Here is a 20,944-nt window from a genome sequence, read left to right on the forward strand (position 1 = left end):
ACGCTAGCTTTATACAGGCAGAATCTTCTCCCTTTATGACCTCAGAGATGATTGTTTTCTGTTCAGTATATGTTTCCCCTTTTTATTTAATAGTTTTAATTTTTTTCGTCATTTAAGAGGCAAGCTAGGTCCACTAATCTTATGAGAGGCTTTAAAAGACCCATGCATGAAACGGTTTTAAACTAAACTCTTCTTCAAATAAGTACTAAAAGCTACATTATACCAAGAAGAAGATCTGCAACAAACAGAATACAAAATTGCTTTTGAAGAACTCGTGTACAATCTCCTGTCCTACGTTTGATGGCCCTAAATTAACGACTGCAAAATTATTTTAAAAAATGTTCAGAGGGACTTTACCAATCAACTTATCTGTTTTTGTGAAATCTAAACTGCTGGTCTCCGTTTTGTTGATTTTATTTTTGCATGGAATGTTTAATTAATGGTTAATAATGGATTAGTATAAATTATACATTTAATCAAAGATCTCTTTTGTAAGTGTTGAATATTTGTGGTGTAAGTGGAGTTCGTACATTTAAATGAAAAAAGAGCTCTGCAATATTACAATAAATACCAAGCTTAAAAATTAAGATAATAAACTTCAATAATTATTCGCTTCACATGTTCGTTGAAAATTGTCACTTTAGAAAGGAGAGAAGAAAATAATGGTGGCTATGATATTTTGAAATTGAATTTATAATGCTTTTTGACGTTATACAGATAGCTAGGAGTTCAATGAAATTGACTTATAAAAAATAATTATACTGCCTTACCAACTTTATCTCACAGCTTTTTTATACATTAAAGTGCTATTTATGAGAACGCTTGATGTAAAAATTGAGTATATAAGAAGGCTAACTTCAAACTGGTTGTGAAAGAAAACAAACATCTTACAAAATGAATTCGTAATTCCGGGATTTCAATAAAATCAAAAAGGAAACTGGTGTTGTCTGCATTAGATATTGTTTGAAAAGGTAACAAATCTGAGAGCGAAATAACTGGCTTTGCTTTAGTTTGAAAAATGCATACATATTAATTTTTAACACTTGTTTGAAAATGCCACATAAATATTATACACTTTCTTAAATAATTTATAAGTTTCATTATGTTATTTTCAGTAAATATAACCTATATATTACTTTGAAAGTTGTAAATGGTTCTCGTCGCTGTTGTCTATGGAAGCTTTGGCAGCAACACTCAAGTTGAAAGATTCTACCCAAAATTCTCCCTCTCCCCGCAGCGGAATTATCTTTATTATCTTCCCATTTAGCGAGTAATTGCCAACAGCTTTAATCCATGGAATTGTAAGATTGAATCGGAGGGAGAGATTCTGAAGGTCTGCACGTAGGTAATCGAGAACAAATCCAGACAAACCTGTGTAAAGAGAAGAGCCATATAAAAACATTAAAAGAAACTCAACAATCTGAAAACTTCAGTTTATAATTTAAAAATCTCTAAAATAGATTTATTGTTAAAACCTGAAACATTAAAAACAATGTTCTTGCTAATATAAACATTATTGGAAAAATAAATTCCACTATTTTCTGTGTTTTAAACTTTCTTGTTCTGAAACTTGACACGCATATTTACATTTAAAATTTCCTGATTTTCATAGACCACGCTCTATATTAAACTTCAGCTAATTTTAAAAATGTTATAAAACCAAATGGCAAATTCAAATAGTTCCTTACAACTTCTACTGCTTTAAATTACAATGGCAGCATCGTACTTTATCCGTTAGATCGATACCCAGCAGTTTAACATTATGATAACAAGATATTTAACATTTTTCTTATAAATTTAACTGCAATATAAAATTGGATATTATTTACAAATTTAGCAACTGAATAAAGTGTATGCTAGTCATTCTTCGCAAATTTGACAACAATTAATATTGTTTAAAAAAGGAAAAAAAAGCATTCATTTGGATTTTTTGTATTTGTGATTATTTGTGTAGAACTGTAAAAACGTATATAAATAATCGAATAAAATTAATGTACTGGAAAAAAACTTGAGAGCATCATAATCCACCACCAAATGCAGCTATTTTCTTTACTTTTAATAAAATTATCTTCAAAACAAGTCTTTCGTATTCAGATTTAATACCACATGAGATATAGAACGATGCTGCCATTGAACAAATTGAAATTTTTATATGATCAATGTAAGATTCATAAAACCAAAATGGGAAGGTGTAAAAACTTCTATGATATTATTCCATGGTAAATTAACGCCCCATGGTGACTTGTATACTTATTTAATAAAGAAATGATTTAATTATTCAGTGTGTAGCTGCACATGTTTTTACTGAATTTCTTCGACACGAGACTTGCAAAAATATATTCTGTAAACGAAGTCGCAAGGATTTGTATTTTGACGGGACATAAAATCCGCATGTTGAAATCAATAAGATTCTTTCTATACTTTTTTCTTTCCGTCGGCTGATAACTTCCGAAGCATGATCGCGTTAACGAATTCCAGGATGTGATTTTACTGGATAAGTGAAAATAACAATATCTCTATCAGATACCAATAATACAGTGAAAATAATTTGATTATAAAGTACTTTTACATAGGAATAAATTAATCTTGCTATTTATAAATACTAATATATTTTAGTAAACAGCCTGAGTCATAACTTTGTGCAATTAGTAAGCAATAAGCGAGCACAAATGCATCTATTAATCTAAGTAACAAATACATCGATTAAAATACATTCGCTAATTATGCAGATTCATATGTGTATGCTACAAACGTTTTATGCAATAATAACAATAAATAATATTTATTTTACTTGATAAATATTTAAAAATATTTTTGCTGACATGTTTAAATTTTTCAAATATACTCAGTCATTAAACCAGTGATCTGGGAATGTATATCATACTCTCCACTTCCTTTTCTCTGCTAACTGAATTTTTTTATATATCTCTTTTAGAGAAAAAAGTACTAAAAAAGTAAAATCTTTTAAACAGTCATTAAAATATGTAGTAGAAATAATTGAAAATGTATCATTTCTTCGGCAGAGTTTCATATTTGAAAGAGTGTTTCGTATTAATGTCTGTATACTTTATCAAAGGAACTTAAATATCTTAAGATATACGAAATCGAACTTAAAACTCAATTGAGATATTTACTGATTCCACATTATTGAGTCAAGCCATGGATCATACTTCTTTTAACACTTATTAAGCCAAAACTTTTTTGTGTATTGATTATGAAAACTTAAGCTAGACACTTACTTACCTTCTACAAGTACGTTTGTAAAGTTTCCATGGACACTAGCTTTACTGTCTTCCACATCTACTTTTAATGGTTTTTTTGCTTTAAAAGGGTCTAGAATTGGTACCTTAAGTTCGGGAATACCAGTCAGCATGTCTTCTCTGAAATTTTCTATGACACCAATAAGAAATTCGTTGATATCAACTTTTGAGTCTCCGGACAGGACAGCTGTACTTCTGTGACTGTTGTTGGTTTCACCCCAACCATCTCTGCTGATCTCAACTATAGAAAAGAATTTTCAAAAACATGTCATTACATTAAAAATTTGATATCATGAACACTATAATTTATGATGGCTCTTTTGTAAAGAAAAGGAACTGGCATTCTTTTAGAATATTCGATACAGAAATTGTTCAATACAGATAAATAGATCGAAGATAGTAGAATTTTTTTACATCGTTTTTAGCTTCATTGATTTACTTCCATTGATCACACTGGTGCACAATTTTGAATTGACTCCCATTAATCACACTGGTGCACAATTTTGAATTTACTCCCATTGATCACACTGATTCACAATTCTTAATTTACTTCTAAAATTATAAGTAAGAATTCGTTGTTACAGAATTCGTTGTGACTTAATTACAGTACGTATTTTAGCTTTTTGAGATTTATTCAATCTTTTAGATATTTTTTAAAACCACTCTTGCAATTAACTCTAAATTAATAAAACTTAATAGTTTCAACTTAAGTTATAAACTTTATGGTGGAGAAATTGGACGAAATTAAGATTACGTGTAGTTCAGATTTCCATTTAGCTTCAAGCTTCTTTATAAATCTATTTCAGTGATATTTTCGACTATTAGATGAATTGTTAGATAACTGACAGTTGATAATTTTTAAATAATTCAGATTATCATAGAATTTATAATTAGAAGCTATTTAGATAGCTCAAGTTAGTCCACTTAGAAAACCTGTAAAGAAGCAGATTATTAATGTTTATCGCTTTCCCCTGTGCGTGCTTTCGTGGTGCATGCGGTATCATGTCCATCTAGGAATCGGAAGATATAAGTTTAAAGTCTCGACTAAGCATAGTTTCTCTCTCCAAAAAATTCAAAATGTACAAGTAATATCCGGTTAAAATAGATGTGGTGGATATGGACGGTTATTCATTAAATGGACGATTAGTTGTCACTACCTAGATTTGGCTGACTTGGTCTCGTTCGTCTCTTTTCATTCGAGATTCATGGAGATTGTAAGAAATTAGAGCCTTTCCTTTTGCATGTTGTCGTGTTGTAAGTGGTAGAATTTTCGACTAGCAGTCAGAAGATCCGTGGTTTTTATCCTGGAGACAGCTGATTTTTCGTATTTCCTGCACCAACAAAACTGATAGCTTCGCATGCTTATTTCCAATACATCTACTGATTCCATTTTTTAAAAATTCATTCAATTTAATGTTCAATTAGTTCATCAAAAAATAATGTGTATAGCAGCTTGTCTAAGTTTCTGAAATTAAATGAAAAAATATATCTGTGCTGTAGCTTAAGTTAGTAATTTAAACGTGTTTTTTAAGACTTAAAACATGACTGCTAATGCTTCGTTCCGAAACATTTGCCTCAGATTAATGCTTTTTTCCTTCCCCTCCCCAACATATCTTTACCTTTTCATTACTCTGGACTACTTAAAATATTTTAAAGTTTGATTATTCTCTTTTCATATAATAGCTCATACAGGAATCCAGTGCTCTAGAATCTAGCCAAAAATTAACCAAAAACAAATCATTTTGCATTTTTACTTTCTTGTACGAAATAAAGCAGGTACTGTAGCCACGAAAAGTTTCAGGTATCATATTTCAACATAAATATCCTTTTTGCCTGTTCTCGAATGCCTTTGGATGATTTTTTTTTTCGTTACATCTATAGGTACGAACAGAGTAAAGGACTGTATTTTCCAAAGTAGATTGTAAAATGGATTAAAATAAATTCAAAAGTGTTCTTTATAACTCAAAAACGATTAATCGTTGAAATTTTGTATACAAGACTGCTATTACATCTAGTTCTAGTTGTGCAGTTTCTTTTTTATTGCAATTGGCAGTAACAACCATATGTGTATTTATATAGAGAGATAGAGAGATAGATAGATATAGATATACTCACCGCCTTATCCGTCTTACAAACCCTTAACTGGCGTTCCTTTTTCCCTTAATCGGCCAAATTTAGAAAAAAAAATATTTTACACAAATGACGAAATTTAACTTTTGAATTAAATGCTTGTAAATTTCGGTCTCCTGGTTCCTATAGTTTGGAAACGTTTAATACATGTTATGCAAAAATAAAATTATAACAAGATTGACTTCCTTACGATTAAAATTGGCTGGGATATTGGCCTTCAAATCTGCAATTATGGTGTCCTTTTCAACTTGAGGGATCGATTAATTAAGTTAGAATAATTCGAGAAACTATGTTTAAATGAAGTGCTGTAACAAATTGTATAATTTAATAGGCCGTATCAGAAAGTCATGTGTGTTCCATATCAGATTTTTATTTTTATTTTCAACTACATCTAAATTTGTGCATTAATAATACCAATATCTAACAAATTTAGTTTGTTTCATCAAGATGAATAAATGAAATTGAAAAGAAGCTCTTTTTCCTTTAACGTAAACAAAACCTGAAATGCTTTGTCCATCAGAAATAAAATTTGCATTCATATAAGTATTCAAAAACTCACCATAGCGATAAACATTACATTAAGACAGTTACCGACACTGAAATTTGAAACAGAAAATATTTACAGCCCTAGGAGAAAAGTAAATTCATCTCTATCACTATCTTTCAGTTTCCCGAAGTTTTATCTCTTATGATTCTTATAAATGTTCCAAGAAGAAAATCAATGGGAGTCTTGACATGAGTATGTTTCATATTGACATGCTCTTAGAGAAAAATAAATAAGAAATATGATTCAAGATTCTATGGACAGCTACTGCATTTTAAAATTTAATGTTGCTCTAAATTTGCTATTACAGAATTGCCTAGATTACATAATTGTAAAAATAATTTTTTATTGAACTTAACAAGTATTTCGTTGTTTCATTTTTTTCAATTAACCAGCTAGCAAAGAATCGAAAGTTTCACATTTAAAGGATGTAGAATTTCTGTTTTTAAAGCTAGATGTGTGATAGAATTTACTTTTTAAAAAACAAAAATCTGATATGTTAATTGTCATTTATTGTTACTTAAAAATCTTAGAGTTAATTCAACTCTAACAATTCTCAGTTAGAGGTTTTACGATCGACTGTATCTTCTCTCGCACTCTAAGCTACCAATAGCTACAAATTACAAAACAAAAACATATCTTATTTATTCAAAATCTTTCGTTTTGTAATAAATGATAGTATTGAAAATTAATATACTGAAATATCAAATTAAATTACTAAATCAATAGCGTGTTGATCTATATTTGGACTTCAAAATCGCTTCAATTGAATATAGCGCAAAAGGAAAATTGTTCTGGTTTTACTCTATTCGTATATTAAATTAAACTAATACGAAATGACCTATAACTGATGCTTAGCCACAGAAACACATTCTTCACTACAAACAGGCCTTTCAAATTCACCTACGGTTTACATCACAAAAGTTGAGATCCGAGACATTTGAAAGCCAGTGCAGTAATACCGTACTCCTAGAGTCAGTAGCTGGCTATTTGCTGTGAATCATTTAGGCTTACTATGTTTCTAATTCACAGAAGGCGATTCTCATGTTGGAATGGGCTGTGTCAATAATAATGCTGAATATTTAATTTTATGGATATTATGGAACCATGACTGCAAAATATACTATCAGTATGAAGAGGAATATTTTATTACAGATCATTTTAGACAAGTATGTTGACTACATAAACGAAAAATTGTAAAACAGTAAAAAAAGAATAATTTTCAGCTGTAATAACCTAAACAGAACACGCCGGTTATTAGTATATGGAAAATATTTCTAATAATTCCAGTAGAAAATGTATAATGCAATGTGAAAATATGTGATACTCTGAAGGTTTATTTCTGAATGTTGAGAGAAATCTCTTTCCGTTATATGCAGATCAGTACTACTTACTTTAGCTACAGACATTTCTTCTTTTCTCTTCAATACGATGTTTCAAAGTCTCTTTTACTTCTAATTTTGTTCAAATTTTCCATTAATTTTTAGGTTTTCATCTTCTATTTAGGAATAAAGAACATTGAATATGTTAATGCAAATTTAATTGTAAAGTAATTGTATAGCATCTTCTTGCAGCTCATTATTTTTCATTTTGTAAACCATATAAAATGTATCGCTGTAAGATCTGAGTTCTGTTTACTTTTTTAATGTGTAAAGTCTCTGTTTCTTTGGGAACATAAATTTCTGAAAGAACTATTGAAGAATTATCCTCTAGCCTTGTGAAACAAAGCAGAAATTAGAAGAAGAGTGTATAAGACTCTTTTATTCAAACATAAAAAATGACCAAGCACTTCTGACTTAACAGAATAACGTAAAAACTAATAATTTCAAGGTGTAGTAGATTAGCCTAACCGTTTACTATACTTATACTCACAGGAAAAGATTATAAAACTTAAACGCACAGGAAACGCTCTGATTTGTAGTAAACCGGCGAGTCAAAGCTTAATGGCTAGAACATTCAGCGCTGCTAATAATCACAGCACAATGTGGCAATCTGAATAAACTCTTGCTATCTTATTTACATTCTTTCACGAAATGCAAAATGGGTGAGAGAGTGTGGTGAAAGAGTAATAGATAAGTGCTAGCTTAAAATGAACTATTATTTAAAAATGCATAGATAAACCTCACAAATATAATTCCATTAGTTACACATAATTCAAACAGTTAAGCAATAATACGTAAGGCAGTTTCGAGAATTATGTTCTCTGCTATATTAATCGTATTTTTAACTTGAAAAATGTACTTACGTTTTGACAGATCTCTAAGATACGTTGTAGGGACAATAGGGATTTTTGGAAGCAGGAAATGTGAAAAATGAGCAATGCCCTCGCCGGGACTCGAACCACAGACCTCTCGAAGACACGCCGAGCGTGATAAACACTACACCACGAAGGCATGCTAAGAAAACGAAAGAAATATCTTATAACGTAATCAAATATTTCAATGCGCTGTATATTGCTTCCAATCATTTGCTCTCCTTTAGGTTTTTCTAAGGGCGTTTCTATTTCTTCTTATTATTCAGCATTTGTTTTCAATAAGTTTGCTTGGTAATTCTCCTTTCTATGTTTTTTCTAGTTCTTCAAGGGTTGTTCACTTTTATTGTTTCTAAAGATTCTTGGATATTTCTTCCCCTTCCTTAGTATATAAATCTGCGAATTTTTGTTCTTCTCATATTTGATAAAACATATGTTGATGGAATCTAAAATTGGAATCTCATGTTAAAATTAATGTAATACATATTTTTCATAATCTTCATCTTTCATCTTTTTAATTTTATTCTGTTGTCTTACGCTGAACTATTATAATAGATTTTAAAATTAGGGGAAATTCAACCGTAGAATGGCATTAGCTCTTGAGAAGAGCTTTTGCATGTTGAAAGAATCTGATTCAAGATTCTCTTCTTAGAGGGTAAAATTGGAATTCTAGAACAATTTACTCTCTCAAGAAGATAAACTTTTGTCAAATTCTGATGTGTATGTTAGCTTCATTTCTCTTAAATTCAAACTATCTGATTAAGCTTATATGGGTTACATTAGATAGTTTAGTTTCTCATAACAGTGAATAATTAGCAGCTACTAACACATACGCATTATCTTTTTTGTACGATGATTTATACGATCCACCATAAATAATTTTAAATTTCACTCCTATATCAAAAATATAGTATCTTTATCGAAGAATTCTTAAGGTATTTTTTCGTTTTAATTGTTTTCAAAGGAACAAAGTTATACATTTCGCTTTGGTATCATTTTTTCTAAAACGGATTTAAAACTTGGCAAATATTGTTTACATACAATCTCAGAGCAATGAGAAAGTAATTTTGGGATTGAGTGTATTAAAAATCTTAAATATAAAAACATTCTTCTATAACTGTGATAAATTTCAATATTACGAAGCAAATTGGAATACTGAAGGCAATTATTAGAAGATGTATTACAAAATAATTCATCGAAAGTTATTCAGCAATACTTGTTGTTAACTACAAAATCATTGTGTGTTAGGATATTTTTCTCACCTTTCTGGAAGTATTCTAAATTTCCAAGGGTGAATAGTACAGCTCCTGCGAGTAATGTTGTTATAAGAATTGTGTGAGGTTCCATTTACTTGAGTAAGATTCAGAAAAGCATAAAGAAGAAATTCTGTAAAAATATGAATATCATATATATTACATTCATTTATTAAAAGCTAAACTCTTTCTCATAAATAACTGAATGAACTTATGAAGTACAATAACACGGCGAACAAATATTAACTTAGAAGCCAAAAAACAAAAATCAGCGTGTGCTTTTGCAGCTGAGGATGATGGTTGAGTAAAACCATCAAAACTAGTCCTGTGAAAATTTGAAAATATAACGCTGATTTTTGTTGTTTGGCTTCTAAGTTAATAAAACTTATAAAGTACTCATCACAACATTTGCCAATGTGATTTAAACCAAACAACCTGATTAGGTGAATGTTAAGGCAAGTTATAGTCAGTTAAAGAATAATAACTTAGCATATAGCTGTTTGCCAATTAATAACATTTTTATTTTTCAACTGTTTATAGCTTTGTGCTTCAAAAAAATTAAAACACAAGACTTTTAGCAGGCAAACAGTTACAAATAGTTGGACTAAAATAGTTAATAAATTAGTTAATATTTTCAATTTAATAAATCCTTGAAATAGATACCTGGAGAGAGTCTTGATTTGACTATAGCTTATTCATCATTCAAATTCAACCCTTAAGTTGCCCACAGGTAAATACTGACAGACAACGGTGGCGTCGCGAGAGCAATCCAAAGCAATAAACAGCTTCCTTCAACGGCAAAAAAATTCTTACTCAGTTGACAGTTTTGCAGTTAAGATTCGGCGCTACTTAAATGTCTCTTAGTGAAATTTAAAAAAAAAAAAATTGTATTGAACTTCTGGAATGCACCAAGTAGTGTTACAGAAGTCGAGAAGAAAAAGAAAGCATAACAGCTAAATAGGTTATTAAACTAACATTGTTATTAATTATAACATTATTATTAAACTAACATAATTTCACTTGTTCTTTCAAAATTTATTAGTGTTTTCCTTTTCAAATTTTGACAAATTTAGTTTTTATCCTAAATTTTAATTTAAATAAATTATTTTTTTACTTTATAATTAAATTAAATTTTAATTAAAATTATTTTTTATCCTAAATCTTAATTTATGTTCAATGTTTTTCTCTCTTTTTCCTTTTATCTTCGTTTTCTTCAATTTATTTGCCACAGAAATTTTATCTGTAAACTTTTCCTTGTATATTCTTCATTTTAAATAAAATCTATCTATATATATATATATATATATATATTATAATATTTAAGGTTAAACTTAAATATTTTTAAACGGAACTTTAAGATCTGTGTTTTAAAGATATTTTGTAAAGTCTAAATTGTTCCAATTCTATGGAACTTTAAATACCTGTAGAATAATTACGAACAAATTTACGGAATGGTTATTAAAGCCGTAACAATTAACGAAAAAGAAAAAGAGTGCTATTATTTTTGCTATCAAATTTTACTCAAGTTTAATTGCACTCAGAGAGAAAATATCAAAAATAAATATTTTCTACTCAGTTGTATCGCATAACTCGTCAGAATGAGGAATAATTAGAAACTCGAATCAATATACCTATGCCCGCTGACCGATAGAATTCAATCGATATTAATCGGAATTAAAAAAAATAAATTTAACGTTAAGGAGAGTCTGGCATTAATAACTAACTGCTGATAAGCTGTCAAAGATACTAGAATGATTGCTAATTGCTGGAAAAGATCAGGCATCATTTTAATCTCAAATAGCTGGATCTTCATTAAAAGACAATGTTTCGAACGAGTTTGTGATAAGTTTTGAAGCAATCTTTTCAAAACTTCGCCTTTATTGTACATTAACCTTTGACGTATTTAATGGCGGGGACAACAATTTGGAAGTTGAGCCCTTATTAACGGCGACTGCCACTTTCCTGAGAGTTAGCGAGACAAATGGGGAAATAAAAGGAGTGACTCTGAAGATGACAAATGTGTACACGCATGACGCTTACGGTGACGTTGTTAAGGACATCAAAAGCTTAAGCACGGTACTATGTAAGTAAAGATATAATAGTGCATAAAACTGCATAAAAATGCATATTATTTAAGGTATCATAATTAGATATAAAATGCAAAATGTGGTGGGCATTTTCCTTTTATTAGCAACCGCTTAATTTTCTAATTCTGCAATCTGTTGCCCTTCCAAAACGAAATACATTTTTGTTTATCCTTCAAATTACACAGATATATTTATTTCTAACAGCAAACTGTGACAGGGTAAAACCGTATACTGCTTTTTAATACTATTATTAATTCATCATGTTTAATATCAGAAGATTCCAACTTTAATTACAAGACTTTTATTTAGTACTGCTATAAGTAGATACTTATAGATGGCAACAAATTTCATCAAATTTTATACCAAACTAGATGACCCGTCAAATGTTGTTTTGCCATATAAATTATTTCTAGGGAACATTTTGGTAGAAAAAAAAATAACTAACTTATTGTAAGTGTTTGAGGATGTGGTATATGAGTGAAAGAGGCATGGAGCGCTGTGAACAATGACGGAATATAAAAGTAACAAAACACCAAACATTTATGTTTTTAATTTATTGTAATTTATTCTTTAAAACTATATATATCACTAATTATGACAATATCACTAAAAACAATATCAGTCCCTTAATGCAATAGAGTGTACAATATTTTTTGTTAGCTCAGCTTTAGCTAACACAAACATACTGGATGGTTTGCCCGCTCGAGAGCATGCCACGTATAATTGTCCGTGTGAAAAACATGGTGTTCTCAAATCCAAGCCACAAACAGACATCGTTTGGCCTTCAGACTTATTGATAGTCATTACAAATGCCAATCTAATTGGAAATTGAAGACATTTAAATTGAATTAGCACATCTCTGGGTATAATAGGGATTCGTGGTAGTAATATATTTTCTCCTCGGAACTTGCCTTTTAAAATGATGGCTTCGACAACGTTTCTCTTTAATTTTTTAATGACTAATCTCGTACCGTTGCACAATCGTGGTGGGTTGAAATTACGAAGCAAAATAACCGGGGATCCAACTTTCAGTTGTAAATTATGCGGTGGCATGCCTGGCAAATTCAATGAGTTCAAAAACTCTGTTGGATAATTCACAGCTTCGTTGGCATCGCAAACTGTATCAATAGATTTGTATGACACCGAGGACAACAGACATCATTTAGCAGGATACAAAAGCAACAACTTTTGTATCTTTGAGATTCAAATTGCTGACGTCCACATTTTTTGCTGCTAAAATTATTTAATAATAACTAAATTAATAAATAATAAATAAAACTAATAAATGTATAAGAATAATTTATACGTGTAACACAATAGCCGTTGTTGGCGGGATCTCGAGACACGTGTTGAGTACTTTTGAGGTTATATGAAATCACTTACTTAACTAAACGTGAGAACTACACTCAAAATTAATAATTTTATTAACTATTAATAAAATAGCAATAAATAATTATAGTCCTTCAAATTAATAACAAATATGAGAATATAGTAACTTGAGAATATAGTAAATAAAATGAGAGTTACACTGAGATAGTAAAATCATAATTGTAAACGTCACTACTACGATCGATGCACAAACAATAATAACGGCCGAAAACTGCGTAAGGGTTGAGAGAAGGTTTATTGTGTGAGAAAGACAAGAGACCGGCTTCGGTCTCATCCTTACTCCATGCCGTTTACTGGGTGAGAACTGACACCGGTATACTCCTGGGGAGGGATAACTGATCAAGTGATAATTGATCAGTTACGACCGATTCTCAGACCTACCGAATATACATATAAAATTTCATAAAAATCGGAGGAGTATTGTTACAAACACTGTAAAACGAGAATTTTATATATTAGATTTACGTATGGATATATACTGTATACTATAGCACATTCTTTTTTACACTTAATGGCAGCACAGTAACTGAAGTTGTAACATGCAGCAAAATGTGAAAATATGTGTGTTATTTTATTTTTTTAATATACATGTATATTTTTGGTTACATATTTTTACTTCCTGCTGATGATTTTCGAAAAGTGTATGATGATAAGTTTTGAAATCTTTTTTTTTAAATGTACATGTAAAGTTGTCTTCACGTCTTTTTAACTTCTGCTGCCTATTTTTGAAGACTGAATAAATGAAGTTTTCAAATCTTTTCTTTCACATGTAAAATTTTTGTTTCATAATTTTAACTACTGTTGATAATTTTTTTAAACAGAATGAACGTTAAATTTTTAATTTCGTCTAATTAACTCTTTAGCTTTTCCTGTCAGAATTAAAGTAAAAAACGCCCCTGTTTTGGTAGTTTTTTTTTTTTAATTTCGAAATGAAATGCAGATTTTAACTTGTCTATTACTCCTAACATGTCCGTATGCATTTCTGGCACATTTTGTAAAAGTTATAGTACTATTCGTTTTTCAAATATTTTTCTTAAGATATTTTTCTCTTTGTTTTACGAAATAAAGGAAGTATTGTAATCTCGAAAAACTTCGGGTAGCATATTTCAACCAACATATACATTTTTATCTTTTCAGAATCAATTTGAATATATTATTTCCATGAGATTTTTATGTACTGACAGAAAAAAGCGAAATTTTCTCCAATACGGATTGTAAAATGGATTTAAAAATGGGTTCAAAAGGATTTTTTTCGTGACGTCTGTACGTACGTATATGTATCTCACACAATTCAAAAACGATTAGCCTTAGAACTTCGACTTCGTAAGAGCTTTGTCGTGAATACGGCCCCGAGCGCATAGGAAATCAACTGAAATTTTGGCCTACAGGTGCCTTAAATGCCATTAAAAACTACATTATTGTATACTAAACAGCAAGAACTGTACCTGTTGATTTTTCCACGCATAGATGATTTCTAGTTGTGGCAATATAAATAAATAAATAAAAATCTTATGTAAATAAAAGTCTTTTAAAAGCATATTTTAGATGACTCAGATCGCTGAAGTATCTTACAAAATATTTGCTCATGCTACCTTTTATCATCTTATTCCGTTGTATGCAAATTAGTATTTTTCTTGAAGTATATCTATACAGCAATGCGCATTTTTATTAACACAATTTATGTATTAACTACACGTAAATAATACATCGCAATAATAAATGGAAATTTTAAAACTTCAGTGGTTTCTTCTAATACACAGCGAAATGTAACTTTTCGCTCTTGCATGAGAGAATCTCCTAAGGGCCTGACAGCGTAAGAAGCTCGAAAATTGCATTTCTGCTTTGAAATGAATCTGAAGGTACAAAAGGAGAAAGAAAAATTTTACCTCTGCGGTAGCGCTTGCTATGTGAGCTGAAAGTATACCTACAAAAGAGACAGCAAGTCATAGCAACGAAGAGACATGTCCGTCGTTGGGATTGGTGAAGGTCATGATATTATAAGCCATAAAATATAAACCATTATTTTTTTAATTTATCATGGGCGCCGCCCATGCTTCTATTCTTTGCGGCATAAAATTGCAGATGAATGCTATAAATAGAATTATTTAATCTATAAGGTATTTTCTCCCTCTTTTCTGCATGCTTTTGTGATGTAACGGTAACACACTCGGCGCGTATTTCGAGAGGTTCAAGATAGAGTCCCGGCGCTGGCATTGCTCATTTTTCAAGTCTCCTGCTTCAAAATAACCTAATGATTCTACAAATCTATTATTCTTATTAAACTATATGATGAATTACTTTTCTCCTTTTACTGCATTAATTATCATATTCATTTTAAATAAAAGATTATAATATAAAAGCCTTTTTAAATTTTTTTCAATTACAAATAGTAGCTTATGACAAAAATAAGTCATAAGTCATCCTCTTTACTTCAATGATGTATATGAAGACGCTTAAAAACGAATTGTAAACGAAAAAAATATATTATTTATCATATTTTCACCGTTGAATTTAACATGTATTTTAAACTTTCGGGTAAAATTACGTAAAAGTTCTGCAATGCACTTTAGTTGAAGGTTGAAGCTGATGAGGAAGAACAGGGACATATATGAGTAAATTTCGATGTTTTTTCAAAGCATAAAAAGACAATAATAGCATAATTTTTATAAACATGAAAAACAAAACGAAGATTTCCTAAGAAGTAAAATCAATTGTAAAATTTCTGAAGAAAAATCAGAATATTATAAATTATTCAAGATTTCGATTCGAGTGTAACGCAAAATCTGAGCTGTGAATTAAATGTAAATATTCTTGAATAAGATGCAGGTAGTAAATTTAAAGTGGCACACTCCGAATTCATGGCTCTCGGGTACATTTGCTCTCTTATGAAGCAGACTTCAAGGAATACTGCATATACTTAGTAGCCAACTGTAGAAGAATGAAAAAAAATTCTTTTTTCGTACAAAATGGAATGCAGAATGAATTGTCAGTGAAAGATTTATTTGACAATGGGACATTTATGACTTACATTTTACTAACAATTAGCTTTATGTTAATTTCTTTCTTATATGCCTTGTATCATTACAATACTCGCTCAGACTAGAGTTTTTTGCAAACTTTACGTCAAGCGGCATAGCTTAAGACTAGGATGCAATCTTACTCGTAAGCTCAGTGGAATTAATTGGTCCTGGAGTACCGCAACACAGCTGCAGATGCCGCTCGCAGAGTTAAGAATTCAGAACTACCTCAGGTTTGGCAGAATTTCTTAAGTTTAAGAAAGTTTTCTAGTTCCAGTTCTGACTCAAATGTCGTATACAAGCATGCGTTTGTATGTGTGTCATAAAGTTTTGTTTCTTTTTAACTTTTAGTTGCAAATTCGGAGTTAATAAAGTTTATATTGGATTTAACTTTAATTCTGATCTTGCATGCTAATAATTATTCAGTCAATAGCTAAGCAGTCAATAGTTAAACATCTAATAAATAACTTGTGAATCTCTGTACATAACTTATAAGATCATCCGAAAAGAAAGAAAGAAGCATATCATTTATGATTTTAATATATTTTCCTTTTTACTATTCAAATGTCAAAAACATCACCAAGTTCTACTTGTCTCCTTCGATTATTTCTGCTCGTTCAGATGTCAAATACTGTTCAATTAGTTCTACACATCAGATACTGTGAATATATTAAATGTTTAGAGCATACTCCTAAATTTTAATTTAAGAAAGAAATATATCAGTCATTTGATGATCTATAGGAACAGGCCTCGTTTTGGCGTATTTGGCGAAACTGCAAGTTGCCACTCACCCAACTATACTCCCCCTCTCTCTAAGGAAAGCAACAAAATAATCAATTACCAATTAGAATGGAAAACAGTTTTCACGAAGCTTTCTGTCCAGCAGGTAATTGCCAATAGCCAGATTTTTCATGTTCTTGGAGACGAGACGTTTCTGTCTGCCTTATGTGTGTTAGGTTTTTCTAAGTTTCGTTAAGAGTATAATTATTAATGCCCTTATTAAGTTATTGTGTCTTAGTTATAGTTCCTTTTAAGTTAAGTTCTTTTTATAAAGTTTATACTAAATCAGAAAAGAATATTATTGAATTATGTGTAAAGGGGAAAACGCAACCTCGAATTATTCTACTTTACGTTTTAACCTTTTAACCAACTCTGAATGTCAAATCGCAAAAGGTGGTAAAAATCCCAATTTTGAAATTAAATATTTTTGTTACTTTTTTTTACAGCAATCAATCTCTTTATTTGTTTAAGATCCTGTAACGAGCTTAATTATTTACTAAATACAACTATAGGAATCGTGATCGCTTAAACAGTTCGGTTTATTAACTTATAACGGTAAAAGCATGCACATTTGCTTCGGAAACATTTTTTTGTAATATGATGTATTTGTTTTCGGCTAACTAGATAGCAAAACTAAAGAACGCAAAAAAAACTTTTATAGAAACGGTGAAGAAATTCAGTAAAAATATTTTGTCATTCTCATTCTTTCTGTTTATACTTTTAATGAATTCTACTTTTCCCCCAGTGCTATCATAAATAGAATTTCGCCATTTGTGATCTGATTTTCTCATATCCTCTCGTATAAATTGGTCAAATATTTTAAATTCTTATTTTTTATGCCAAATTCATTTTATTTACGTTTCAGATCCCGAAGGCAACATCGAACCGCATTACTTCAAATAATCGAGATTCTGCTTTATTAATAAATTTAGAACTGAAAGGCATTTTTATTTGGAATTTCAATATTCGCTTTAAACAAAATATGAAACAGAATTAAAATAAAGATAAACAATCCCAGGATTTTTGCTAAGTCCGAATATAGCGTTTTTCTGCCAAAACATAAATTCAAATCTCAATAACTTAACTATAAATCCGTGCGTTATTATTTCAAAATAGAAAATTGATAACAAAGGCAGAGACTTGAAGAAAGAAAAGTGAATTTCGATTATATTTCATTTTCTTCTCCAAGAATAAGGCTTAGAAGAAAATTGAGTTTAAATCTTGGCCTTACAGGCAGTATTCTTATCGAGTTAACAGAGAGTTCCGAAAGAAAATAATGCCAAACATTATCATTAAATATGCATTTTCAGAGACGCAAACATTTGTTTTAAGTCCTACGTTGAGATATTAAAATAAAATCCTGGAAGATTTTGTTGTGATTTTTTCCTTCTTTTTCACGGGAAGATTTATTCTGCAGCTATCTTTTCAAATGCCCAAAGCTGTTGTTTATGTTTATATGGAAATCTGTTCATTAGTCTGGATTATTTTTTCCCTTTGGGATAATTTTATCAGAAGAAGCATCTTTAATTAGCACATTTATGATACTATAAATGCATAAATAACAGTGGTCTTAAATTTAAGATAACAAATTAATATTTCGATTCTACACATGTAACACATCTTCTCTAGCAAGATTGTTGTTTCGATATAATATAAATATAATATAAATGTATGTTTAGTTTTCTTAAATCCGAACCCTCGGTCAAAATAGTAACAAAACACAAGTTTCGCAGTCCCTCGTTCTTAGGATTCCCAATATGAATATATACTTTTAAGATATCCGTCTGAATTTATTTGATATAACCTAAGTTTAGGAAAATTCGTCCGTACCTTAATAATAAATATTCTTGCCAGTTTGGAATAGAAACCTCAAAATAAACAATCTATTTTTTGCAAATTTAGATTCATATATTCAGGGAAAAAATCATAGACAAATCTCAAATTATTTAATGAAGTTAAGGAGGGCTCGTCTTAATGCCTTAGAGACAAAATAACGCATTTATTAAAAGAGCAAAACATACATACATTAAATTGGAAACCGTTTTGAAACAAGCATAGTATAAGGTTTTAAAAACTTTTATGTACTCTGGTTGATTAAAAACATCACGAAAAAAAGGATTATCCTTAATTGAAAAGCAACATTTTGGTTTTGTAATTTATATTGTCGGACTAGGCCTCTGTCCGGACGTTAGCCATACGTACAGTCCAGTACGTCTCACTGGCAGAAAGATGGTAGATTTTAATAGATAGGAAATTTTTAAATTGTATGCTACTATATATGTTAACTTCATCAACTTGCAATTTCAGGAAGATTAATTTTATTGATCATAATTAGAAGAAGTCGTTGAGAAAACTCAATTTTTGTTTGGTATGGCATTCAGTGAAATCTGCTTGAATTTTTTTGCACTCCATATGCTGTGTTTTCTCAGAAGTTCCTAAAATGAATTTCCAATTATCTTAACAATTTTGAACATGTTAATTTCATTTCCAAGATAATAATGGTAATGGAGCACGTGACGCATACCGATTAAACAGTGAAAATCTTTGAAAAAATAATAAATGAATAAATAATTATCCTGTAAACGTGATCGTTGCAGTCGTTTGAGTAACACCTGACTGAGAATTTATACAGGACAATAAAAAAAAAATCTGATGGGGACACTACGTGACTTCCTTGCATGGCCTATTAAATTATACACATTTTTTACAGCATTTCAATTAACTTGTTTCCTCGAACTTCCTTAGAGATATATCTCTCAATCAGTTAATTCAGTTCCCACTTCGCGGAAAGGCAAAATATCTTCATTAAAAATTGAAAAATATAGAAAAACATAAAACACCAAATACAGTTTTAAAACATTTAACAATTAAAATTAGAGTTTCTACGCAAAAACAAGCAATTTGGCCAGCGGACACGAAGGCAGATACTTCTGTGCACTGAACTGAAAGTTTATTTTTGGTCCCACTCGACAAAAAGACACTGAAGGTACAGAAACTGGCTTAATTCACTATTCTGCTAAGTTTCAAATCTAAACAAATGACTTCTCCGTTAGGCTTAGTAGCACTTAAACAACTTTTAAATTGTTGATAATTCTGCATACAGATTAACTAAAGGATAAAAAACCTTAAAGGAACATAAGAACAGCATAATTCAATCACTTTTAAAACAAAAAATGCATAATTTACCAACATATATATATATATACATTTTTGCTGCTGTCAGTTGCAAACAAAAGGGAGGTGCGAAATCATATGTTATAATAGTTTCATGTACAAAATTTCAAAGTTCTGAGGCTGCTCGCTTTTGAGTTATGCTAGATACATTCGTAAGTACGTACAGACGTCACGAAAGAAATTCCTTTCTAAATCCATTTTTTAATCCGTTTGGGGAAAGAAATCTTTATTCTGTCGGTATATACAGGTGCCATGCAAAAACATTGTTTAGATTAATTCGAGAACAGTCAAAATGGATATTTTCATTGAAATATGATACACGAAATTTCTCGCAATTGGAATGCTTCTTTTACTTCGCACAAGGAAATAAATAGGGAATACAAATTTTTTAAACCAAAATATTTGAATCAGATTTATCCTATAATAGAATGGAATAACACTGAAGGAGATTAATGTAAGAAATTAATACCCTCAATGTTAATTTATTAATTTCTTATCAAAAATTATGTTATAACAAAAATTATGTTATCAAAAATTATGTTATAACGCTTCGTTGCCTTTTCCATGTCTCGAAAGCGCGGCTTAGGATATATATTAAATTTACATATAGCATTGTTCTAACATACGTATTTTGACACAAAATGGGTCTTTTTATGAAATAACATACCAGTTTTTTTTTCCGTATTTACATTCTACGACTCAAATTATGTCTAAATATAAAATTTTGTAAAATTTGGTGCGAACTTTACGGAGAAATTAAAAAATTTATCTTGATACATTTTTTTCAGTTTGTGCCACTTGGCGAACTTCTTAATATATAGCAACCTATTTTGCTTTCCCTTCTACTGTGCAGGGACGAAAGAAAGTCACATCATTCCTACCTCTTTATATAGTGCATGAGCATGGAATGGGGAAGTAACAGACAGTTCATCAGAACTTTTATAGATAATGAATTTCGTATTTTTGTTCACAGTTTCTCTAATTTTGATGTCAACATTTATTAGTAATTTATCAAAGCCATCAATTTTGTCGTTTTCCATTAAAATTGTTAATATTTCT

The 20,944-nt window shown here is 30.1% G+C and overlaps 1 protein-coding gene across 4 annotated transcripts in view; it reads right to left on the reverse strand.

Moving 5' to 3' along the window:
* Positions 1-20,944, reverse strand: part of LOC118189317 (uncharacterized) — a 102,170-nt gene that overhangs the window by 55,033 nt on the left and 26,193 nt on the right. For all 4 annotated transcript variants that reach the window (XM_085817274.1, XM_035359902.2, XM_085817273.1 and 1 more), the window contains exons 2-4: positions 9,448-9,571; positions 3,244-3,501; positions 1,137-1,371 (exon numbers count right to left, since the gene is read on the reverse strand). In XM_085817274.1, coding sequence (XP_085673400.1) covers positions 1,137-1,371; positions 3,244-3,501; positions 9,448-9,532 — 578 coding nt within the window. In that variant the 5' untranslated portion in view covers positions 9,533-9,571. The remainder of the gene's footprint in view (positions 1-1,136; positions 1,372-3,243; positions 3,502-9,447; positions 9,572-20,944) is intronic.

Source organism: Stegodyphus dumicola, chromosome 5 (assembly GCF_044657685.1).
Source record: "Stegodyphus dumicola isolate Sdum_Otavi_A_Nest chromosome 5, ASM4465768v1".
In the NCBI taxonomy this organism is placed as follows: Eukaryota; Metazoa; Arthropoda; class Arachnida; order Araneae; family Eresidae; genus Stegodyphus; species Stegodyphus dumicola.